General features: G+C 33.7%; 1 protein-coding gene across 1 annotated transcript in view; it reads left to right on the forward strand.

Annotated features, from left to right (window-relative positions):
- The window catches only part of LOC105248529 (serine/threonine-protein kinase NLK), a 94,484-nt gene extending 78,556 nt beyond the window's left edge, over positions 1–15,928 (forward strand). The window contains exons 5-10 of the mRNA XM_025407151.1: positions 5,507–5,592; positions 6,013–6,222; positions 6,475–6,663; positions 7,808–8,009; positions 9,183–9,276; positions 15,426–15,928. Of these exons, the coding sequence (XP_025262936.1) occupies positions 5,507–5,592; positions 6,013–6,222; positions 6,475–6,663; positions 7,808–8,009; positions 9,183–9,276; positions 15,426–15,480 (836 nt within the window). The 3' untranslated portion in view covers positions 15,481–15,928. The remainder of the gene's footprint in view (positions 1–5,506; positions 5,593–6,012; positions 6,223–6,474; positions 6,664–7,807; positions 8,010–9,182; positions 9,277–15,425) is intronic.
- The last annotated feature ends 7,289 nt before the right edge of the window (positions 15,929–23,217 follow it).

The following is a 23,217-nucleotide window of genomic DNA, read 5'->3' on the forward strand; positions in this document are numbered from 1 at the left end:
TACAGGAAGGGATGTAGGAGTATATGTTTATATGAAAAACCTTCCTTAATTTTTGACGAAGAATCATCTCCTAAAATTTTTCGCATTTATTAAAAAATATATATTGTATATTGCAAAAAAATTAAAATATCCACGACACTAAAATATCTTTCGGCTTGAAAGCTAGTCCTCGATACGTTGATCTAAAATGTAATTTGAAAAGTGTACCACGAAAACAGGATGCATATGCTGGAAGGTCGATAGGTTGCAACGCACATAAGTGGATGCACATACGTGGTATTAATTAGATTCAACGTCTGATCGGAATCGACTTAATCGACAGCAGGTGCATCGATCAAGGATAATGTTCTGAGAACGACGTGGCTATAGACATAGACGCCGTGAAGTTGAGTCCTTAATCAAGCACCTGGTAGAAACGATGATGGAAGCGATACATTGTAAGTTACACGACGTTCATTAAACGGAATAATACGACGTGTGTCAATTATCTCGACAAATGAAATTATGCCGCTGCTGGCAGAGACGAGAATACATAATTGCGTAGAGAAAAGAGACTTGGAAACCATCTTGTTGCTCTCGATAAAATTCGCAAAAGTTCGAGATGTTACTTCAACAAAGATGATATTTCCTCTTTACAAATTCTTTTCTTTTAATTCTTGAAAATAACTAAATTTGGATAATGAAAATAACTTATCTTGAAAATAACTAAATTTGGATAAAATAAATAAATTTGGATTTGTAATCCAAATTTATTATTAATAATAATTAATAATAATAATAATTTTAAAAAATATAATAATAATTAATAATAATTTTAATAATAATTTTTTAAAATTCATAATTTTATTTTTTTTCTTAATTCAATAGACACTATGTGTAAAGGTTTCGGAAAGTATATGTGGAAGTGGAAGGGGGAAGGGAGGGGTACACGAGCGAGGAAATTTTACAGAGGTGAGTAAAATTTCGACGGAAACGTGAAAGCTCGCAATCACGGTATAACGTCGCTCCTGTAACATTAACGGCGGCATTGTATTACGTTGTTACGGCTCGACAGCCATTTAATGTGACATTTAAGGTACACTTTGCGAACTCCGATTCGCGTTGCAGGAAGCTGCGGCTGCAACGGCATGCATTATGCAAATTCTTTTCTGTCTCACGTATCCGCGATACGCGAGATAAATTGGTCGGCGGGGATTAACATCGAGTGATTAATGTGGAGTGATTAACATGAGGCGTCGGCCGATTAAATGCCCGTTAACTTGAAGAGCAATGTCACCGATTATCGCAGCTTTCTGTCTAACAATCACCGTGATTGATTTCCAAATTTGCTTCATCATAAAGTTCGAGTTTACACGAGTTTAATAAATAGATCCCGATTCAAACAGAAGACTTGGCTGCTAAAACAATCTCAGGTGGTTGCGCGCGGTTATCGGCCTCGCCCAAAATAAGTTCGTGGGATGCAAAGTTTCTTGTTTACGGCGACGCGATGATGTGACGCGAGTGTCAAAATTAACCTAGCATCGCGCTTGTACGACAACTATAACGCAAATACCGCCGACGCAGTATGATATTCGAATGCTCGCAATCGGAATACAACAATGTTTAAGTAACAGAATGTTTAAATAACAGAACTTCAATAAGAATTGTATACAAATTATACATGTGTAATTAAATAATTATTTATAATTAATCGTCTTTCTTCACTTGCAAATTATACATATTAATTTTTTTATTTACGCATACACTCGAATATATTTTTAAATTATATTTATTTTAATTTATTTATATTTTTTATTTATTTATATTTTATATTTACGTTAATTTATATATATTTATATTTATTTTTATAATTAAATTTATTATTTAAATTTTTATTTATTTATTTATATTTACTGAATAAAGAAAAATAAATAATCCATAAATAATTTTCATATTAAATTTAATTTAATATGTGAAATTTAAATAACTTATTCGCATATTTGCGATAAAATAATCGGAGCGAAATAACAATGTACGATAATTTTTTGAGTACTCAAGAATACGGAAGGGTCACTAAATAGCCAGAGTAATTTCGCGTCAGCAGAACACTGTCATTATTGGGTTCATTGTACTAAAACTATGGCATTCTTGGTCGGCCGGCCAATTTCTTATTTCTTCTTCTATCCGGCCGTCGAGAGAGGTCGATGGTCTTCAATTACCGCGAAAGTCAAGGTCTCCCTTCGACGAACCCTGGTCTCGCTTCGACTATCGACTTCAAGGTCGTCGGCAGCTTAGATAAAAATAATCTGCTCAGGCCGATTTTTCATGCTGTTTTTCCGTTACATATAATAAATAATAATAATGATTCTTCAGACAAGGATCGTCTTGTCGATCGATCGGCCTGGTTTCTTTTTTACGGAATGAAACTCCATTCATTTTCTCAATATTGGCCTCTTTTTTGCCTCGTTCATCCTTCGCTTAATTAGCCCGACATGCGATTAAATTAATTCGATTTAAATAGAAAGAAGAGAGAAAGAGAGGCCGATTACACGCAAAGTCAAATGAAAATAATTGTAAGTTCTCGCCGGAAAACTCAGCAACTGATCAACATTAATTGACTTTTTTATCGCTTCCTTTTAACGCTAATTTAGAAAAAGAAAGAAAGAAAATTCTCTTATACTTATCGATGCAACGAAATAATGCACGCATAAATTTGCGAGGCGAACACAGGACTAATTTCAGCGATAAAGGACATTAAATAATCGGAATATTCATAAGTAACCCACTAATAATTACTTTAATTAACAGCCGCGTGTACGGCTAATTAATCGTCCGGCATAAACCGAATTCGCGTTTTATTTGACATTGTTAAAATCTCGCCAGATTTTATTGATGACACAGTTGATTGCACAACACATGACAGATATCGATAAAAATACTAGGCTATTTATAATACTTTAACACTTATGTTTTTAAATCTTTGTTTTTAAATCTTACAGATTACAATTTTTAGTGAGACTAACAGAAAACGAAGTGAAATTTATCTTTTAATTCAATTCGTCAAAGCTCCTCAATTATCAATAATTTTTTTTTTAGAAATTATTAATTCTAAACAAAATTATTAATTTTTTATTCAGGAGGATATTTTAATATATCCTTTATTCATTATTTTTAAAATTAACATATTTAGTATTCGCGTGTATTTTCATTTTTTTTTTAAATCTACTTTTTTCTTGGGCACGAAATATTTTTGTTGTAAAAAGTAACACGAATTTACTTGGAACAATTTAATATTGATTAAAACCCGCGATGGTTAAACGAACTGTTCACACTATTTGAACAAACGTGCGCAAAGACTCGGGTTCGGCGAGAGAGCCTTCGGGATGCGAGTTAATCGCGTGCGAACGGACACGATAATAAGAACGGCGTTCGATATAGCAGACCCGGACGAGAAACTTTAATTACAACAGGGTGGATTCGGAACATCCCGGGCTCAAACCACCCTCGGAACGACGGATTATCCGGTATAACTGAGTTTTATTGCCGGAAAGACTGGGGCCCGAACGTGCACACGACGTGACTCATCTTGAGGATCGTGATTCGAGGGACAATTATGTGTTTCAGAGAGACGCGTGTATGCGTAATAAATTATATAAGTGTCATTAGATTATATTATTTATCTGAAAATGAGCAAATATATAAACCACACAGCCAGTTTGGTAAATCGTTTCATTTTTATTTTAACTATTTTGTCTGCAGTAGTTTCATAATAATTAATCTTTCGCTAGAATCTGTTATTATATTCTATCTCTTGATAATTTTTTAAAATTTTAACAAACATCACAAAAAAATTAGAGGAGAACTGATGACACTTCAGGTTTAACGAACTTAGTTTGTCGATGAGTTTCGTAAAATACATGGCATTTTCACGCAAATAAAGGGTGGAAATCGATTCGTTGACAGGGATGGATCGTGAAACACGAAAGGAATCTCGTTTATGTTGCCGCTCAACCTGTCATTTCTCACCCTCCGCGTGCGGCAGAGAAATCACCCGCTCGAAATGAGGCGAAGAGCTCTCATGTAATCTCTATAAGTTATGCCAATTGCTATTAATGATGAATTAATCCGAGAAATTAATTCCATGCACGCTATATCGAATGCCCTATATGTTGACCGTTAGTGATTATTAAATAAGGCGTCACGTGCGTCATTCGTTTATTTATAGAACGAACGAAGATGTGTGATCGAATTGGAATTGTGACCGAACTATTTTATAGTATTCGATTGATTACAGTTTATCACCGTCTCGACCTTTCCCTTCGTCAAATAATTTATTAATTTCTGTTAAATTTTTACATATTATAATTAATTTGAACAAGTGAAGAACCTGCTTTTCTATAATAATTTTCGATTTTTAAATTATAAGTGCAATGTGTATATTTAATCGATCGTGAAATTTATCACTATATTATTTATATGTTTGTATGTTAGTTAAGTGTGAAGCTTATGTGTGAAATTTATTATAAAAATGAAGAAGTGAGAAACGTGTCATATTTTAATTCGATTATTATAGTTAACATTGTAATAATATGAAAATAATCGCGATTAATTTACGATATTGTAAAATTGCAATTTATAATGTCAAAAGGACACTTTTCTTTAGTTTCTCATCTTATAAATTTTCTCTTTCGTAATTTCTCTAAATTCATATTTCGAAATATATTTTCGAGATGAATGAAATTTAATAATTAATTTAATAATTTAATAATTTTAATAATTATGGTGGCAAAACATCGAAATATTTTTAATTATGTTATATTACACATATTCCATAAAGAATGCTGAATATGAAAAACCATATTTAATATCTCAAGTGCGATTACAATTTAAGAACGTGATTATAAACACTTTTATGCAACGTAATTACTTTGGCAAAGTGAGCACATTCAGTTATCAGTGTCGCATTTGCGCGAAAACCGCCCGAAATTTAATCGGCGAACGTTGTCGATGAAACAATAACCTATTTTTGATTAAGCCCAACATAATCTTCGTTCCAAAGTGACCCGAATTTTCATCGGCGCGAAAATTGAGTTTGCATCGACGCGAACTATATGTCACGTTACAATTCCGATGTTTTGTCAACTCGTCGTGCTCGGCGTGAAAAATTCTTCCATCAATATCGTTTTCCCAGCCTCGTACGAGCGAGACGTCGACGATCGCGTCAACTTTCACGATCGATAAAGCTCCACGCTCTCGTTTAATTCCTATCGATGTTTTACGATGCTGTCGCTGCTTTCATTAAACGCGTCCAGCCAATCGTTAATTTAATTCTGATGACTGTTCTCATGAGGTTCTTGGAAACTTGCAATTATTGTTACTCGTGAAAGCGATTGAAGGTTTCTTCAATCACTTTCATCCCTTTGCATATTTTTTGATCGATGATGAGAAACATTGATATTTTAAGTTTCTTCTCGCAGCAATTAATCAAGATAAGCTTATAATTTGTGCGACATGTTGTTGCTTTCAGGCCTCAAGTATCTTCACTCGGCCCAGATCCTTCACAGGGATATCAAGCCCGGGAATCTCCTAGTGAACAGCAATTGTGTACTAAAAGTGAGTCCCAATCTAAACATCAGTCTGATTTATACTGAGAAAAAAAACCGGTGAAAAGGTAACGAACGGATATTATACCGATCACTTTAATCGGAAAAAAAGATCAGATATCCAGTCAGAAAATATCGATCGATATCGATCGGATATCTGATCAGAAAGTTCAAAATTTTCCGATCCGAGATATCCGATTAAAGTGGTCGGTATAATATCCGCTCGTTACCTTTTCATCGGACATTTCTCTCATTTTTCTCAGTGTACCTGTAGATTCAATTGAACAATAAGAATATCTTTCTACTCTAAAGTTCATCCACTCTTGCCAGCTGTGTCTATTATATTTATACTATATTTATTTATATTATATTTATATTATATTTATCTAGCGGTCAAAAACACAACGAGGGATATGTTCTCTTTTCGCAGATCTGTGATTTCGGATTGGCGCGGGTGGCGGAGCCTGACCAGAACGTGCACATGACCCAGGAAGTCGTGACGCAGTATTATCGCGCACCGGAAATCTTGATGGGCGCGCGACACTACACCGCGGCGGTGGACGTTTGGAGTGTCGGCTGCATCTTCGGCGAGCTGCTACGTCGGCGGATCCTCTTCCAGGCCCAAAGCCCCGTGCAACAGGTGAAGGCGATGGGCCCCAAAATAATTCAATATTTTATTTTTATTTTTTTAATTAATTAATTAATTAATTTAATGGAGAACACTCATATTTCGCTTATACTGATTGAACTCCTCCATTTCTGACTATCTATGGCTACCTGTGATCATCTAAGGATGATGCCTGTCTCCATCATAGTGATTGAATACATTTTGTAAGATGTAATTCTCGAAGGAAGTTGAAATAAAAATGCGTGTCTCTCTTTCTGGTTGCAGCTCGAGTTAATTACGGAACTGCTGGGCTCGCCTACTCTTGAGGAGATGAGGTATGCATGCGAGGGTGCGAAGTCTCACATGATGAGAAGGGCGCACAAGCCGCCATCGCTCGCGACTTTGTATAATCTCAGCAGCCAGGCGACACACGAGGCCGTCCATTTGCTTTGCCAGATGCTAGTCTTCGATCCCGTAAGTTAAAAATAGCATCCGTTTTTTCAAATAAATTGAATTTTTATTTGTGTGTTTTATACATTTATTTAATAAATAAAAATCTCAAGTGATTCTTATATCACTATTTCAATGAGAGAGATTTCTTGGAGATTCGATATGTATTTATTATATTTTATTATATATTGATTTTTCTGCATGGAAGTTTTTTTTGAAAAATTTTAAAGAGACTTGCATATCTTTAATTAGAATGTAACATCTCAATTTAAGTTTTTTAAAAAAATAGTTACCGAATATAGAGGACTTTAAAGGAATTTATAAATTAAGCAACTTTCTTTTGAAACTTTCTCATGCAGACATTCTAATTTAATTTAATTAATCGATGAAAATGTCACATTTATCGATCCTATTACGTTTCTTTATTTACACACACTATTATCTTTCTCTGTGAAATTCATCTACCACTTTAATTAACAATAATTAGCACAGTCTCGATTTTCACTCGTTTTGATTGTTAATTTCAGTTATTAATTTCGCTGTATTTATTTGGATTGATAATAATCAAAATACACGTGCAAATAATCGAAACATACATTTCTACTCCACATTTTTCTCTTGATTTAATAGAAATTCGTTTTGCTTTACCGGCTTGAAAATTTGACGCTACATAGAAAAAAAATAAGTGTCAAATCAAAACTTATATATTTAAACTAACGCGTTCATTGTTTCGTATATACGCAACAATTTATAATCTTCTTAGAAGAATTTAATAATTTTAAATTTCAACAATATTACAATCTTATTTTAATATTGTAATTGTCACCTTACGAATATATAATTATTTAATTCTACTTTAAGAAAATTATAATCTTTGATTTAAAAATGTTATTTTCCATCTAACATTGTTTCTTTTCCATTCAAGAAAATTAAATCTTAAATCATAAGAATATATTTTGCTCGATTGAACTATATAAAATGGCTTTATTCAAGTAAGCAATTATTCAAACAATTATATTTTTCTTTAATTAACGCAATATAATCTCATTTCAAGATTTCCATGTTAAAACTAAATATATTTTTAAAAGAAGAATGTCCTTTTTTTCTGTGTACGTTTTTCACTTTACGAATATTTATGGATTCTGTTTTCTATCCTATTATTGCACAGGATAAGAGGATCACCGTGGTGAACGCCCTGGCGCATCCTTACCTGGACGAGGGACGGTTGCGGTATCATTCGTGCATGTGCACATGCTGCTACACGACAAGCGCAGGAATGAGACAGTACAGGGTGGATTTCGAGCCTTCGGCCGCTCATCCGTTTGACGATCTCTGGGAGCGAAAGCTTACGAGCGTGCAGCAAGTGAAAGGTGAGAAAATTCGCGGCATCGAAGATTTGATATAAAAGAGAAAAAAATCGCGAGTGCTATATTTTTTTCTGAATATAATTACATTTTATTCAAAATAATTTTTTCATGATAAAGAAAGAAACAGATGCAGATTTATAATTTATTTATAAAAATATTATTTAACGATAATAAAAGTTTCGTAATAGATATAAAATATAATACTAAAATTGTCTTTTTTTATATATTTCTAATAAATAATATTATATTAATAATAAATAACTTTAATTTATTTCTAATAAAAGAATTAATTTACAAGATTATATAAATTTACATTTGTGACATTTAGAATATTGTGTAAAAATAGAAGATTACTTTTTGTTCTCTCTGTAATTTAACGTTTCTCTTTACATCGGTTTTTCTCTTTGCACATCAAGCTTTACGTAAAGTATAATTGAAAGCTTGTTTTTGCGATACAAATTGCGGCATGAATCTCGATATATTGTCGCAAGAATGTCTCGCGTATCAAAGGATAATGACGTACACAGTAAGTATCTTAGGCACGTGGCTGCTATTCGAGAACAATAACCGCGATAAACACGCTTGCGTGTGTGCGTGTCACGATAAATCATAGTTTATCTCAGCAGTGGCTGAGAATCGTGAGGTTCTCGTGCTATAAACGTTAACGAAGAACGGTGAATCGATAAGTAACGTTAAAAATACTGCTCATTTTTGTTCATTATCTCCTAATTCATCTTTATTAGATACGAGTTATATTAAAATTTTAAATCAAGATTCCGCGATTAAAATTGAATTTATCAGTTTAATTATTTACGGTAAATGTGTAAGCGAGCGGAAATTACGTAAAATATGTGAAAACTTCGCGCAAAATTTGGAGGAGAATTTTCAAGAAGCTTTTTCATGGAAAAATGCTCGCAAATTTTCACGATGAAAAATGCTTGTAATTTTTCCTTTTTAAAGAATGATTGTGGTGTAAGCCGTTGTAATAATAAAATTCTAAAGATACGACGGGGGAGATAAGAACCATTTAGCCGTATTTAGCGCTGACCGCGCGATCAGGACGTGAACCATGGCGTTGTTTACGGCGTCACTAGCTCGGCCACGGGAAACTGTATCGCGCCGTCATTCCGCCTCCGTCATTCTCTCATATTACCGATACGTTATTGCCTGTTTCAGAGGAGATGCACAAATTTATAGCGGAGCAGCTCAACACAACGCGAGTGCCGCTCTGCATAAATCCGCAATCCGCGGCTTTCAAGAGCTTCGCAAGGTAAGCGACATTGCAAATCTACGCGAATCGCCCTTGACCGATCGCTATACACGGTGCTCCAAAACTACTGGAATAAGCAAAATTAAAAAAAAAACAGCTTGTTAAAAAGCATTGTTATTAAGCATTTTTTAAAATTCTCAAGTCGAGAAGAGAGATTTCTTAAAATCGAGCTTATAACAAGTGCAACTTGACGAAGTCTTAGTTTTCATATCATTTTGCACTCTAAAATGTGCCTTTCATATTAATATATTATAAGGATATTTAGAAAAGTACATATAATTTTATTTTATCAATATATTGATTGAATTTATAGCATGCTATCTAGTTTTGGAACATTCAGTATATAACATATGACCCGACTCATAAAAGTCCCCCAGTCGCATACAGAAAAGTTACCAGAGCCAATGATGAAAAACGAACCCTAGTAGAATTAAAAAAAAAAAGAAAGAAAAAATATTTCCCCCTCCATCCCTTCACTTCCCCTCGAGATTAATCAATATCTCCTCTCCTTCGCATCCGTGCATCTCCCGCGTCGTGATCCTGAATTCCCGATCAAAAAGACAGGCTAATAATCCCCAAGAGAGTTCATAGAGGGGCGCACAGTGTTTCTTATCAAGTCGAAGCAGTCGAGTAAAGCGAGCGGATATATCGGGTGTTCGAAGAGTAGCGCTGACTAGAGCCAGCTGAGTCTTTCGACGCGTAACGGAAAGAGAAAGTAAATTTCAAAATCGATCGTACGGGATTCGAAAGTCGAGTCGATAGAAAAAAAAGAGGGGCCTTTCGTCCTGGCGATCCTCTTGCTAACGTCCTCAAAGGTACGCTCCGTATCTTTCGACATTGTTCTAAGGAAGAGTAAAGCATATAATGTGTTTCACGTAACCCTGTCGGCCCACTGTGACACAATAATTATATACGATCTCTCGATTGTAGCAAAAGAGCAGAGATCAAGTAGATAAGGATCTGATAACTATCAATATCACCGAAAAGAGGAGATCAGAATAATATTCTAAAGTAATATATAAAAATAGTCAAATATTATAGAGTGTTTCAAATTTTCCATATTTTTTTTCACATGTGTATTGTTTGGTACATTCAAAATTTATCCTTTTTCTCAATTTTAATCGGATATTTTCTCTTTTCATTCAGTTTCTTTTTTTAATTTATATGCATGTAACTTTAAATTTAAATATTTTTTCTATATAATTTAATATATTTTAATATATTTAATATATTTTAATATATTTTTTTTTCAATCACAATAATTAGTATTTTTCCGAAAACACATTCTATTGATTGATCTTTGCAAATAAGAAAATCATTTTAATCATATCAATTATTTCGCATGTTTACAATTATAATTATAAATCACATTTCTGATGGATTGGAAAATTGCATATTATTATTATTTAGAATAATGAAAATACATAATACTAACGAAATTATCAATTACCGCAATCAATTTATTTATACATATAGTGACGGATAATATTTTATGATATAATAGATTCAAGATAATGTAATCTATACATAATTCATGACGGAAATACAATGAAGATGATATTATTGTGGATAAAAGGAAATGATGTATTATTAGAAGAAGATAAAAAATGATGTATATATTATTAGAATAAACATTTTGGGAGTATGTATGTGTGTGAATATTAATTTAGGAAAATTGAAAATATCAACTTTTTAGTTGTTATTGTACTATTAAATATTTGAATATTTTTTTTAGTTAATATTGAGTTTCGTTAAAATCATTTCGTTATTAAAGCTTGCTTGATTCTTTAGGGTATTGTTCTAGTTTTCTCTCTCTGCGATATTGAGACAAAATATTTTCAATATATGTATAATGACAAATCTAATATTTTCCCCCAGATTACGCTACTCAACAAAATTTAACTTTTCTTTTGTAGAAGTATAATAAAAAAATGAAAGATCTTATTGTATGAATTCTGATATTTTAATAAAATTATAAGAAAAGTAGCGTCTAGATTTTTGTCACTTTATTATTTATGAATATCTAACGGTGACATGTTTAATGGAACTTGAATGTGAAATAAAATGTGTTATATATATATTCCAGAAAATTTCATTAAAATATATGAAACTACGAAAATGTTTACTCCAGTATCTTTCCATCTAAAGTTATCAACCTGTTAAAACTTCATACTATAAAATTCTAATCTAGACGTGAAATCTAGACGTGATTATTAATTAGTTTTACAAAGTGGGTTAGAATTCGTTCCTATTATCTTTCTCTTATTATTACTCGCGGATTCTTGGAATGGAAAGATTTCAAAATCGAAATCGGATCTGATGCACGATTCATGTCGTAACTTCTACAAGTGTCTTGTTGAGTAGTGTTACTCGCAACACTGCTGTTGGATGTGTAACAATTATTCGTTTTGCTTACTCTGCCGTCAAGTTAGAGCAAGCCGATCGCCGAACCAGCGCCCTGCGTCGCGAATACATACACGTTACAACAACAACAACAACAACAGCTACTACTACTACTACTATTACTATTACAACTACTACTATTACCACTACTATTACTACAACTACTACTACTATTACTACTACTACTACTACCACTACCGACTCAGCTATCTACCACTGTCAGCTACTATCGACTACTATCGTCTACTACTACTACCGCTACCACTACTACTACCAATCGTGTTACGCCTCCTCCTGAACGAACCGAACGAAACGAGAGTCAGCTATAAGTCGACGCGACCTCGCTCGCAGAGGTACATGATCCTATTTTTTATAATACCAAGTATATTGCCTTTTGTTTTGTGTTACAAGACCTTGGCTTCTCAAACCGCCCTTTGTTTACCCTCATGATGTACAAAATACGTACGCCGTGCCTCTTGCGTTCTGTCGAACGCTCTGTGCGACCGATATCTTCGGAATCGCTGAACCCTTCGATATTTCTAAAAAAAGCTCGATTTATCAACGTGAAATTAAAGTGTAAATATTTACTTGAATATATTCGCAAGTTGAAATGAATGTTTGGTGATTCCGAAATATCCTATATGTCGTCGCATCTCCGAATCGAAACGGCTATATTTCGCGTATTTCGAGGCGAGTTGATCGCGTTTGAACGGGGTGACACTTTCTTCTAAATAAATATGGATGAATTTAATATCGCACACAAATATATAGTAGACTAGATATTTATTTATACTAGATATTACATATTCATAGTTGGGTGGAAAAGGAAAAGAGAGAAAAATTCCTCGAAGATTCGTAAAAAAAATCTCATAATTATTTTAAATTATTTTTTTAAACTAACATTAAAAACCGCGTGAAAAAATTCTCCTACAAAATATGCGATACAACTTTAATCAGATTAAATTGAGGATCGCTCTTCAAGTTGTTGAAATGTTTCATTTTACGCGAAGCAAGCACAAAATAAATTAACATCTCAAAATGAATCTTAATATTTTAGGAACAAATTTCAGGGAAAAAGCGCGAAAGTTAGGACAATTTAACATCCATTTTCGCGGATTTAGGCGACGTGGTTTAAACGATGACGTAAGAGACGTGTGCAACGATGCTAATTAGCGGTAGTTTTGCGTATGCGTCATTAACAGGTTCCTTAAACACCCGAGGAACGATAATATACCTGGTGCTATTTGACAGGATACCGTTTCTCCGTCCGATGAGTATTTCCGTCTCTTTCCCACCCTTCTTGCCCGCCTCCTCCCTTTCTTTCAACCGAGCGAGAACGTTGCTGAAGCGAGAAATCGCGTTGCTGCTGGCCCACTTTTACGGCCACTTTAGCGAATCCAAAGGAGTCTAATTAAAAAGGAAACAATTACAATCTTCGAGGAACATCCGGCGATAACAACTTACTCCGTCTTTTAAATCCTCTCACCCCGTAGAAAATTATGAAAGTTTGTTACTATACGTATACGCGCACAAGTACATATACGCAGACATTGAAAAACGTTGTAGCGAACATAATTCTGATATCAAGATATTTGTGAAGGAAAAACCAAAGGTTTATTTTCCGGGAAACTAATATTAATTATTGGTAAATAATTTCTTATAAAATTAAAATATTTAATAACAATTAAATATTTTTATAAAAGTTATTATATCAGTTTTATTAGTTTTCAAACTTTGATTTTAAAATCTACCAAGTAGATTCAAAAAACTAATGAGAGAAAAAATATATATTCTTCAGTCAAATGCATTATTATTTACATTAAATAATACCACAATAATAATAACAATAAAATAATAATAACAATAATAATAATAATAAAGAAAATATCTGAAGGTTGTAAAACTTAAATTGAGATTAATTAAGAAAGAACAAAATTTGGAATTAACTATATCAGATTTTCAGAAGGAAACTCTGATATCTTATGTTACATTAAATCTCAATTAAAAAGAAAAAAATTTGCTACAATTTATAAATTAATAAATTAAATATACAGCAATTTGTAAGTTGTCACCCCGGTTTCATACGTTTCAACACAACTCGCCGTCACAATTCGACTTGTCATTTTGTGAACATGCTATTCGTGCGTGAAAGAAAACAGGGAAAACCACCTGAACGGAGCGCATTGTTTTATTGTTGGCATTATGAGTGTAAAAGAAGGCCTGATCCACCATGCAGCCTTCAGTTGAAAGAAATTGTCGAGATGAGAAGAAACGAGCACACGTCGCGACGCGCCAAGAAGTGACAAAAGAAATGCAAACTATCTTTTGCGAAAATTTGCATAGATCGAGAAATAGATTCTTCCCGATCCTTAAGCCTTTCCTAGGATCCACGTATTATAACTCGCCCAATGATTCAACCCCATAGAGAAAGCATCTCCCATAGATAATATCCACCCGATATCAGGCCAATATTAACTTCGATATACGCGCGCAAATAGCCCGAACGAGATAGATAGATAAAGAGAAAAAATAACGGAAGCAGATTTATATTGGAAACAAAAATGTGTTTAAGGAGAAAGAGGGAGAGAGAGAGAGAGAGAAACGATCGGCTGTCACACATGCTGACAGCTGCATGGAAATCAGACAAATGCTTTTGTTATTTTGCTAAAAATAGAGATCTATTGATCCTTCGGATCGTCAGCGAGTACTGTGCGCTTCTGTCCGATAATTATCGATATCTGTTGACAATCTGTTGACAATTGTTGGCTGTTTGACAATTTTCTATTAATTTTCTAGATAGAAAATATAGTAATATACAATCGAAAATGAGCAAAACAGAGATTCTAGCAATTGTACATTTTTCGGCTTTGAAAGATGCAAATATTATAATGAGAAGATAAATTTCTCTTTGTTTTATATATGTCGCTTCTCTTGATATTTTTTAGTTGTAAAGAAGAATAAATAAATTGATGTTATTTAATAATTTTGAATAAAAAGAGAAAAGAAATATATCACGCTGCTACTCGTTGACGATTTCGGTTCATGTGACTTAGTCGATCGATAATAAATCAAAGTGCGAATGATAATTATTATATGTAAATTATTTTTGTGGCATTTCGTACTTTGTTTTTGTTTTCGATCATTAGAAAACGCGAATGGTCGAGCGAGTACATTTAATTCGAAATTAAATTCTAAATTATTCCCAATTAATTTCAAGATAACTTCTTAATATTCCATACAATTAATTAAATTATAAGAATATAAATATCATTTTAAGCTTATATACTTGCTAGTTAATACACAAATAAAACTTTCAAGATTCTCTCTTAATTTCACAAATTCTCTCAATTTAAGAATTAAATCCCTTCTCAAAGTTAAACATCAATTAATTCCAGTCGCAAATAATTAGCTCGATGATTCGCACGTAGTTGTACTCATCCTTCCTCGCCTCGCAATCGACCGTCCAAACTTCCCCACAGTAATCGAATCATTCTCATTTAATAAGCTTCAAAGTTCAAGTAAAACATTATTATATTTAAGATAAACAAGAGAGGGAAAGAGAGCGTTTCGTCGGGGATATTTTGACTCTCGACAAATTATACTGTTGGCAATTAAGCGGGGCGGTCGATTCGCGTTACCAAAAGAGAATCGCACGTTCTCTCCCTCCCTCTCCCCTTCTCCAGTCTCCTCGGCTTATTTTTGCCTTTCGTCGTCCCTCTCTAATGACTCGTTCGTACGACTTGCAGCTCCACGGTGGCTCACCCCTCGGAATTGCCACCCTCTCCACACCAGTGGGAATAAAAAGTCTTCCCCGTTCCCCGGTCCCCAAGATAGAGACCATTGGACCCGAGGGTGACGACTTGGCGTCGCGCTCCGAGAAGAAAGGACGATCTTCCGACCGGAAGATAGTAAGTCGCCGATAACAGGAAGAAAGAAGAAGAGGAAGAGGGAAGAGGGGGGGACTGGAAGCTGCGGAGAGAAGAGCCAAGAGAGACAATAGACTGCCGCACATTGTAGCCTCAATTTTCGACTAGCCGATACATATACATGCGCGAGATATCGCATAGCGATGCGTAGAAAAATGCCAGAGAAATTTCGGGCCATGGAAATTTGTGATTTATCTCGAGAATATATTTTTTTTCCAAGCAACTTGGAAATTATTTGATTTTATTCTTAAAGTGTGTGGAATTTTTCGTCCGAGAACTTAATAATTTTAGAAGTGTTAGGAGAAGTATTTTAATTAAATAAATTCTCAATTTTTTCGAAAGAATTCTACGAGAAAAGAACTAATTATCTTCATTTCTTTCTTGTATTTCTCAAAAGTTAAATTGCACATTTTTTAAATTTTTTCTTAGGAAAATACGCTTCGAGAAAAGATTATTTACTTTTTTTTAGACATTTAAATACGTAATAATAACGAAACTCTTTTTTCGGTTTTTTGTGGAATATAATTAATGAAATATTATTTAGCAATGAAAGTAGAAATAAATGATAAACTTCTGTTTAATAATATTTCAATTTCGAGATTCGATTTAGCTTGATAAGACTTTTACTAAATTACAAAAATTTCTATTGAATTCGAAAAACATACTCTTATGCTCGTGATAATAATTAATTATCGAGTCTTGATGAATGATAAAATTTCAGTATCCTCATTGAAAGACAATTCGAAAAATTTTACTGACCAATGTCGAGAAATAATTAAGAAAAAGAACAAAAATATTTGTCAAACATCTTTCTTTTTGAGAAAGTCCATTTGAAATTCCACAAGAATATTATCTCGTCGTTTCTCTGTGCATTTTACCGCATCCTGCGTGTATATATAGCAATATATTATACATATACGTTGTATACACATGGTATCGAGGGGAGAGAGACACGTGTACACACATACGCAACATACATTCATACACATACACATACATTAGCCAATTTAAAACACGAAGTAGCCAATTTTAATTCTGAGAAGGAGCAGTAGGAGGAAGGGAGGATTTTCGAGGAGCGGAATCATGAGTATGAGGGTGAGAGTAGGAGGGCGAAAAGTCGGAGGGGGAGTAATAGTTAATAGCGATTAGTAAACACGAGCGTCCAAAAGACGGGCCAGTCCTTTTTTTTCTTAGATGTTACACACGTGTACAGATCGCGCGCGAGGTCAGCTGGCATTTATAATCGAATATGCGCACGCGTGGGAGGAAAGTGCCGGGAAAAAGAGGAGAGAAATCCTTCTCGTCCTGACAATCGAGGGTCCTCTGACATTGGGAGATAATTCCCTAAGATTGTCATATTGCGAATCGAATCGTCCTCAAAGGGACATGCCTCGACGATATCGTTCTAGTAATCAGATTAATGATCCGAATCGAATAGGCTTTGATCAGGAATTGCGCGAGAATGCTTCGAGGATTGAAAATATAGCTTTTAATCGACAGGACATGTCGCTGCGAATAGACATTTGTTCTTGAAGGAATATCTCTCGAGAACGTCATCTTCAACAATGCTACAATTATTGGCTTCGCGATCGAATCCTCGGATAGAATATTACTAAGCGAGGATATCTTGAGAAGCGAGAAGACAGTTCTCTAAATCCGCTCGTTCTCGATGAGATATTTCTCGAGGATGTCACGCAAGAACATTCAATCCTTAGCGAACATTAATCCTTCATCGTTACAGAGATATTACGAGTATGTCTGAAGGTCAGGCGGAGTGCGAAGCCCGCCTCGAATAGAATTGCTTGAGATATTGATCAAGGATTTATATCCTATCAAGAAGATGTATTCGTCGAGATAAGATGTCGCGCGATCGATTCTCTTTCCGATTGGCGGAAACTCGAGAACTTTTCTTCTTCCGGGGAAACACGAGCCACAAGATGTACCGTTTACCGAAGTGTGAACCGAGCTTCGTGCGAACCAATCGATCATCGCGAGCGTTGATACTCGATCGCGAAATTCTCGACAGATCTGCCACGAAGAGGAACCGAGAGAAAAAAGAAGAGAGAAAATCGAAGAAGTCGTCGCCGTCATCATCGATTCTTCTCGCTAAAGTAGCGACGAATTTGGAACTATTAATGGGACTGTAACAAGATGAATTGCGGCGAACGATAATATATAACGGGTGGCGAAATCGTGCATCCGACGGCACTTTTTCTCCCCAATGCGTCGGCATTAATAAGCTAACGAATAATTTCGACCAGCATTCGCTGGAAATAAAGACTAGTAAGTCCCTGACTGAAGCATTTTTTCCCTCAAATGAAGAATAAGGCGAAGAAAAGGACGCAAGTTCTCGAGTGAAAACGCGGGATCGGGAAAACCGCGACAGCGAGTCGCAAGCGCGAAAGATTTTAAGACGATAAATTCATAGAAGAAGCGTGTATATCAGGAACACTTTCAAGAACTGCTCTCCGAAAACTTTCGGGAAACATTCGAGGAAATTTGCATTCGCGAAGCTAAAGAAACGCGAATTATCTTCGGAGTAATTTCGAAATTCATGATGCTATTGGTTGCGAAGTCGGTGGAATAATGGGACAAATTCGAGGAATCCCTCAAGGAACTCCCAAAGGATCGTCGAGTTGAGAGTCCTTCTCGTGGAAAGCGTCGTTTTTCGCGTTTTATCGACGACTCGCTGTCTCGACGAGACAAAAAAAATTGGCGTCCTGTTTTTTTCACGATTATCCTGATCCTGCGTTCGCTCGTTCTCGTCTCAAGCTTGAGGTTTTCGAATAGCGGGACTCTTTGGATCTCAGGTTAGGAAATAGGAAAAGAAGGGTGTCCTGCGAGAAGACAGGACACTTGCGATTTCACGTAGGGAGGAGAAGGAGGAGAGGCAGAGGTATGCGCGAATCATGTATCGATATTCAACGACTTTGTCGCCGGCCGATCTCGAGAATCTCGAGAATCTCCGTGTCGGGAAAACGATTCTCGTCCGTCTCGGCGACACGATAATTTTCTCCTCGTTTACCTCGCGAACGCGGGTTTCCCTGAAGCGATTCTCTATCGCGATTTATTCCAATAAACACACTGCCGACGTATCGTGCGAGCGCGACGATATCAATACAGGAAAACGAAAGAAAAAAAAGAGAGATAAATAGCTAAAGATAGGAAGAGGCGGATAGAACAATAGAATGAAAAGAACGAGTGAAAATGAGGATTGAACCTGGCGTAATTTTTTATATTTTAATTTCCTATACTAAACACATAAATAAATGTTAACATTCTGCTGATAGTTTTCTTAAAATTAAAATTTAAGGTAAAATTAAACGCGTAAGATGAACTGTGTCGTGAAAACCTGAACTTATTTTATGTTCCGTTTCAATCCTCGATAGGAAGGGTCTAGACGGAGGATCGAGAGACGGAAGAGAGCTGTGCGTTTTTATATAGATAAGTACCTCCGGTATTATTTCTGATTACGTTGTAAGCGCCATCGTCGTGCGATTCAAACTGGACACGCGAATCCAGCTGATTCGAGCGAATCTCGAAACAAATCACCTTCCGACAAATAATATGCGATAAAAAAATCTATCTAGAAAAATTAATCGTTTATAATAGAACTGAAATCATACTTAATTTCTTTATATTTTCTAAAACATTCAAGTTCCTTTAATTTTTTTTCTTTAAAACAACTACTTTATCAAATATTTTCAAATATTTGATTCGAGTCGCACTTGAAATGCAATTGTCAAGGATCGTTCGAATGCTTTCACTCTCATTTCATTTCCTAATAAAACGATATCTTCTAGAGATATAAGAGTGCCGAGACATAATAAAATATCAAAAGAAAACATATAAATAAGTCAGACATCCAAAAGTACGATCATAAAAATATCAAATATATACACTATCGAATATTATCAATAAATAGCAAAGAAAAACTTAGTGTTGAAATATGAAATAAATAAGAAAAATCAAATAAAATCATGCAAATCAGAAATAAATATTACAACAATGAAAGATATTGCAATTGCATTTTTAGTATACACAATTATTTGGTAATTTTTCAGTAATAATAAATACAGAAATACTTTCCACGTGACTAGAAAATTTCAAACTTTCGAATATCGAATTCAACAAAATTGCACCGTTTTTTATCTTTAGTATTTTGTTTTATTTTACCATGTTTCGCGTCCTCAACTTGAGGATGACTGACAAATGCACAGAAAATCGAAAGGGCGCACGGTATACATAATTGCGTACTCTGAGTGTGATTTTAGATTAAGGGATTTTTAGAGAGAGATAGTAGTAACTCTGACGACACAAGAAATACCTTTAGAACAAGACGAAAAGAAGTTGTAACAGGTAGTAGCGCGATTTAGAAAGATGCTTTTGGTTCTGGTCAATAGCAAAAAAAGCATATGTATATCCTCTTTTTTTTACGCATATCCGTTCGCAACGATCATTCGAAAACGATGGAAGACCGTTGTCACGAGATGATACATAAATTAGTTATAGTCATTAATTAAGTGCTTAGAAAAAGGATACGCTGTGTGTGGTTCATGAAGGAGAGTGTGTTAAGGATTTTGGAAGGATGGAGGAAGCTTCTCTGATATTAGTATCTTCGTTTTTGACATAAAAAAATAGAGATTATCGGTGTCTGCTTGATGCAATCGCGACACAACGTGTGCAAATATCAAGTGTCTGTCTTTCATATTTTAAATGGCATAAGTTTGTTTCATAAAAACATAATATTTTCTAATATAAGTTTTTTTCATTTCGCGCTTTTTCAATCGATCAAAAACATTTTACGCAAAAGATGTGTCTTTTATATTTAAATATTCCTAAATTTATTAATTTTTTCAAAAATTTCTTGAATTTATTTAAATTGACACGAATTTTACCTCATAATTATAAAAAAGATAATTGAGACAAATATTTTCGAAAGCGAATTTTCATTTTTTGTAAAATTAATCTTAATAAAATTGTAGAAAATTGCACAGAAGAAAAAATAAAGTGAAAAGCTAAATTTTATCGAAATAAAATACATTTTAATGATAAACGCAGGCATGTTGAAAATGTAAAATAAATATTTAAATGTCTCTGTAATCATTTTGGACAAAGTAACATCTGAAAAATTGAAACAATACGTTTAGTTCGTGAAAGCATCGCTGGACGTCGATCTAAAGCACGGATCGTGCTTCTATTTAATCGCGAAGCGTGGATTTCAACGAAACGAACAATCGAGCCGCATTCTTTGATCTTTTTTGAATATTTCCATGTTTAATATAGAAAGTAGATATCTCTCCTCCAAACCTACCACACATTTCGTTGTTATTGTAAATTTCTAGTAGTACACGGCTATAGCATCATTTAATGAAAACACGCAATTGTCACTAAACGTTTTCATTATATTAATGTTAATTTGGGTACAACTGCAAATAATATTTAGCATTGTATATTTTTCATCAGTGATGTCAAGTATTAGGACTGCGTAAGAACGCTCGATAATGCGAATTTCAAATCCCTTTGAATTTTGCGAGTCTCTTAGCGTAACATTGAAAAGGTATCTTTAATGAAACGATCATGTATTTGATTAAAATATCAATTGTAATTAATAAGACTTAGTAGAAATTTCGTGGAAATTTTACTCGGAATATACGATATTTCGCGGATAAAATTGTAACTTGTACAGTTATATGCGATTTATATGTGCAAATCAGTATACTTTTCTGTACAATTATGTGATTTATAAAAGTCAGTATACAGTTTTCCGTAATAACGTTGAGTCTTCGCTTCTTTCGTCCGAGATCCTCCTCTGTAATTACTATAATAACGTACTGTGCATCGTCTTATCATTTCCGAGATACGACGAGTAACGCGCTTCTCTCATTTCGTCATTTGTAAATAGATCGTGTACATAAATTCCAACTTATCAGGATATTTGTCGTGATTACAGAATATGCAATAATACAGTCTCTTTTTAAACGTCGTCACTAATTTTAATCTAAAATAAAGAAAGTTGTACAAGAGATTCCTGTCCTGAAAAATATAAATAATAACAGAAGGACCAATTAGAGTCAATTCGCAAATGTTGAAATATATATATAAATAAATAATAGTTTATAATCAGCATGAGATTAATTTTCTATATTTTGTTCTTTATTTTTTTCTATTTTGTTTTTTATGCTTTATTCTTTATTTGTAAATTTTGTTGCTTGGGAGAATTATCTTTTATCATTAACTTATATGTGTTTTTTCCTTTTCTTTTTTAATAAATTTTGCGTATCTTGGGAGACACCGAAAATAAGTTCTACGATTAACATATAATTACAGTCTTTGAAAACTTTAAAGTTTCCAATCAGCAATTTCTTCCATTAATATATTCAGATTTTTTATTAATTAATTCCTTCCATTAATATATTTAGGTTTTATATTATATCGCGTGTCATTGAGAAGAACCCGAGGAAGACCGAGATGTTTGGCTTTATGCAATATTTTTATAGTAATTATCAAGTCAATGTACATACCACTATCTTTTGCACGAATTTGGCTCTAATTTGTCTTTGTGTTACTCTCTATCCATATTGTATTATTATTATCTATAAAGATCAATTAAATTATATAAAAATATCGGCAAATAACACGATAAAGTAAAACCTGCTTTATTTTATATATCTCAAAGGTAATATTCGATAACGTGTTTAACAGCGCGATATCCGATTTAATATTAGATTTATTATCAAAGATATATCGAAACACGTTTGATCAAGGATTCTATCAAATACTTTGTTTAATAATTCCTTCCGACTTTCGATCCGGATGCGATTCAATAATTTAGAGATTTGTGAACATTGAGATAATAAATAAATTTCATATACATACACATATGCACACTTAGCTAATCAGCAAATACTTTAAATTGTCCTTAGAAATGACAATTTTCAACTTTTCCTCTCTTCCGTATTTTCAAAGAATAATCGACAAGAGTAATAATCAAATTGGATTTTTATTTGCACGTATTTTATTATATTTTTTTCAATTTAATTCGTTTAATTTTGATTTTCTTTCTTCGCGAGGGAATTTTGAGAAATTCGAATAGCGTTCTGTTTCAACATTTGTAAAATTATTTTTGACTTATGTATTGGAAAATAAAAATTACGACTATATTGACATAGTAAAATCTCGTTTTCATTCAATGATTTGTTTAAGATTTTGTGATCACATTGTCTATTATTTCTCCAAATTTTTGCGATGCAAACACGACGATAATTGAGAAAAAAGCGATTTTATTCGGAAACAATTTGTCGCCGAGAAAGACGCGTAATTTGAAGTTTTCACAGAATACGATTTACAATTCAATTCAATCCAGAACGAGCGAACGAAAAAGACAGCAAATCGGAAGAAAGATTGGACATGTATATATGTGATATGTGTGTGTGAATATTTAACAGGAATTGAAATCAATATAATTTAAATAATTTCAATTATTTTTATTATTTAAATTAGAATTTTTCATTTAGAGTCATCAGAATTTTTTTTAGCAAATATTTTAATCTGTTTTAAATTTGTTAATAGAATAACTATTTAATAAGATAATCATTATCTCGAATTATAT

This window comes from Camponotus floridanus, unplaced genomic scaffold, assembly GCF_003227725.1.
Source record: "Camponotus floridanus strain SB8 unplaced genomic scaffold, Cflo_v7.5 scaffold164, whole genome shotgun sequence".
Classification (NCBI taxonomy): Eukaryota; Metazoa; Arthropoda; class Insecta; order Hymenoptera; family Formicidae; genus Camponotus; species Camponotus floridanus.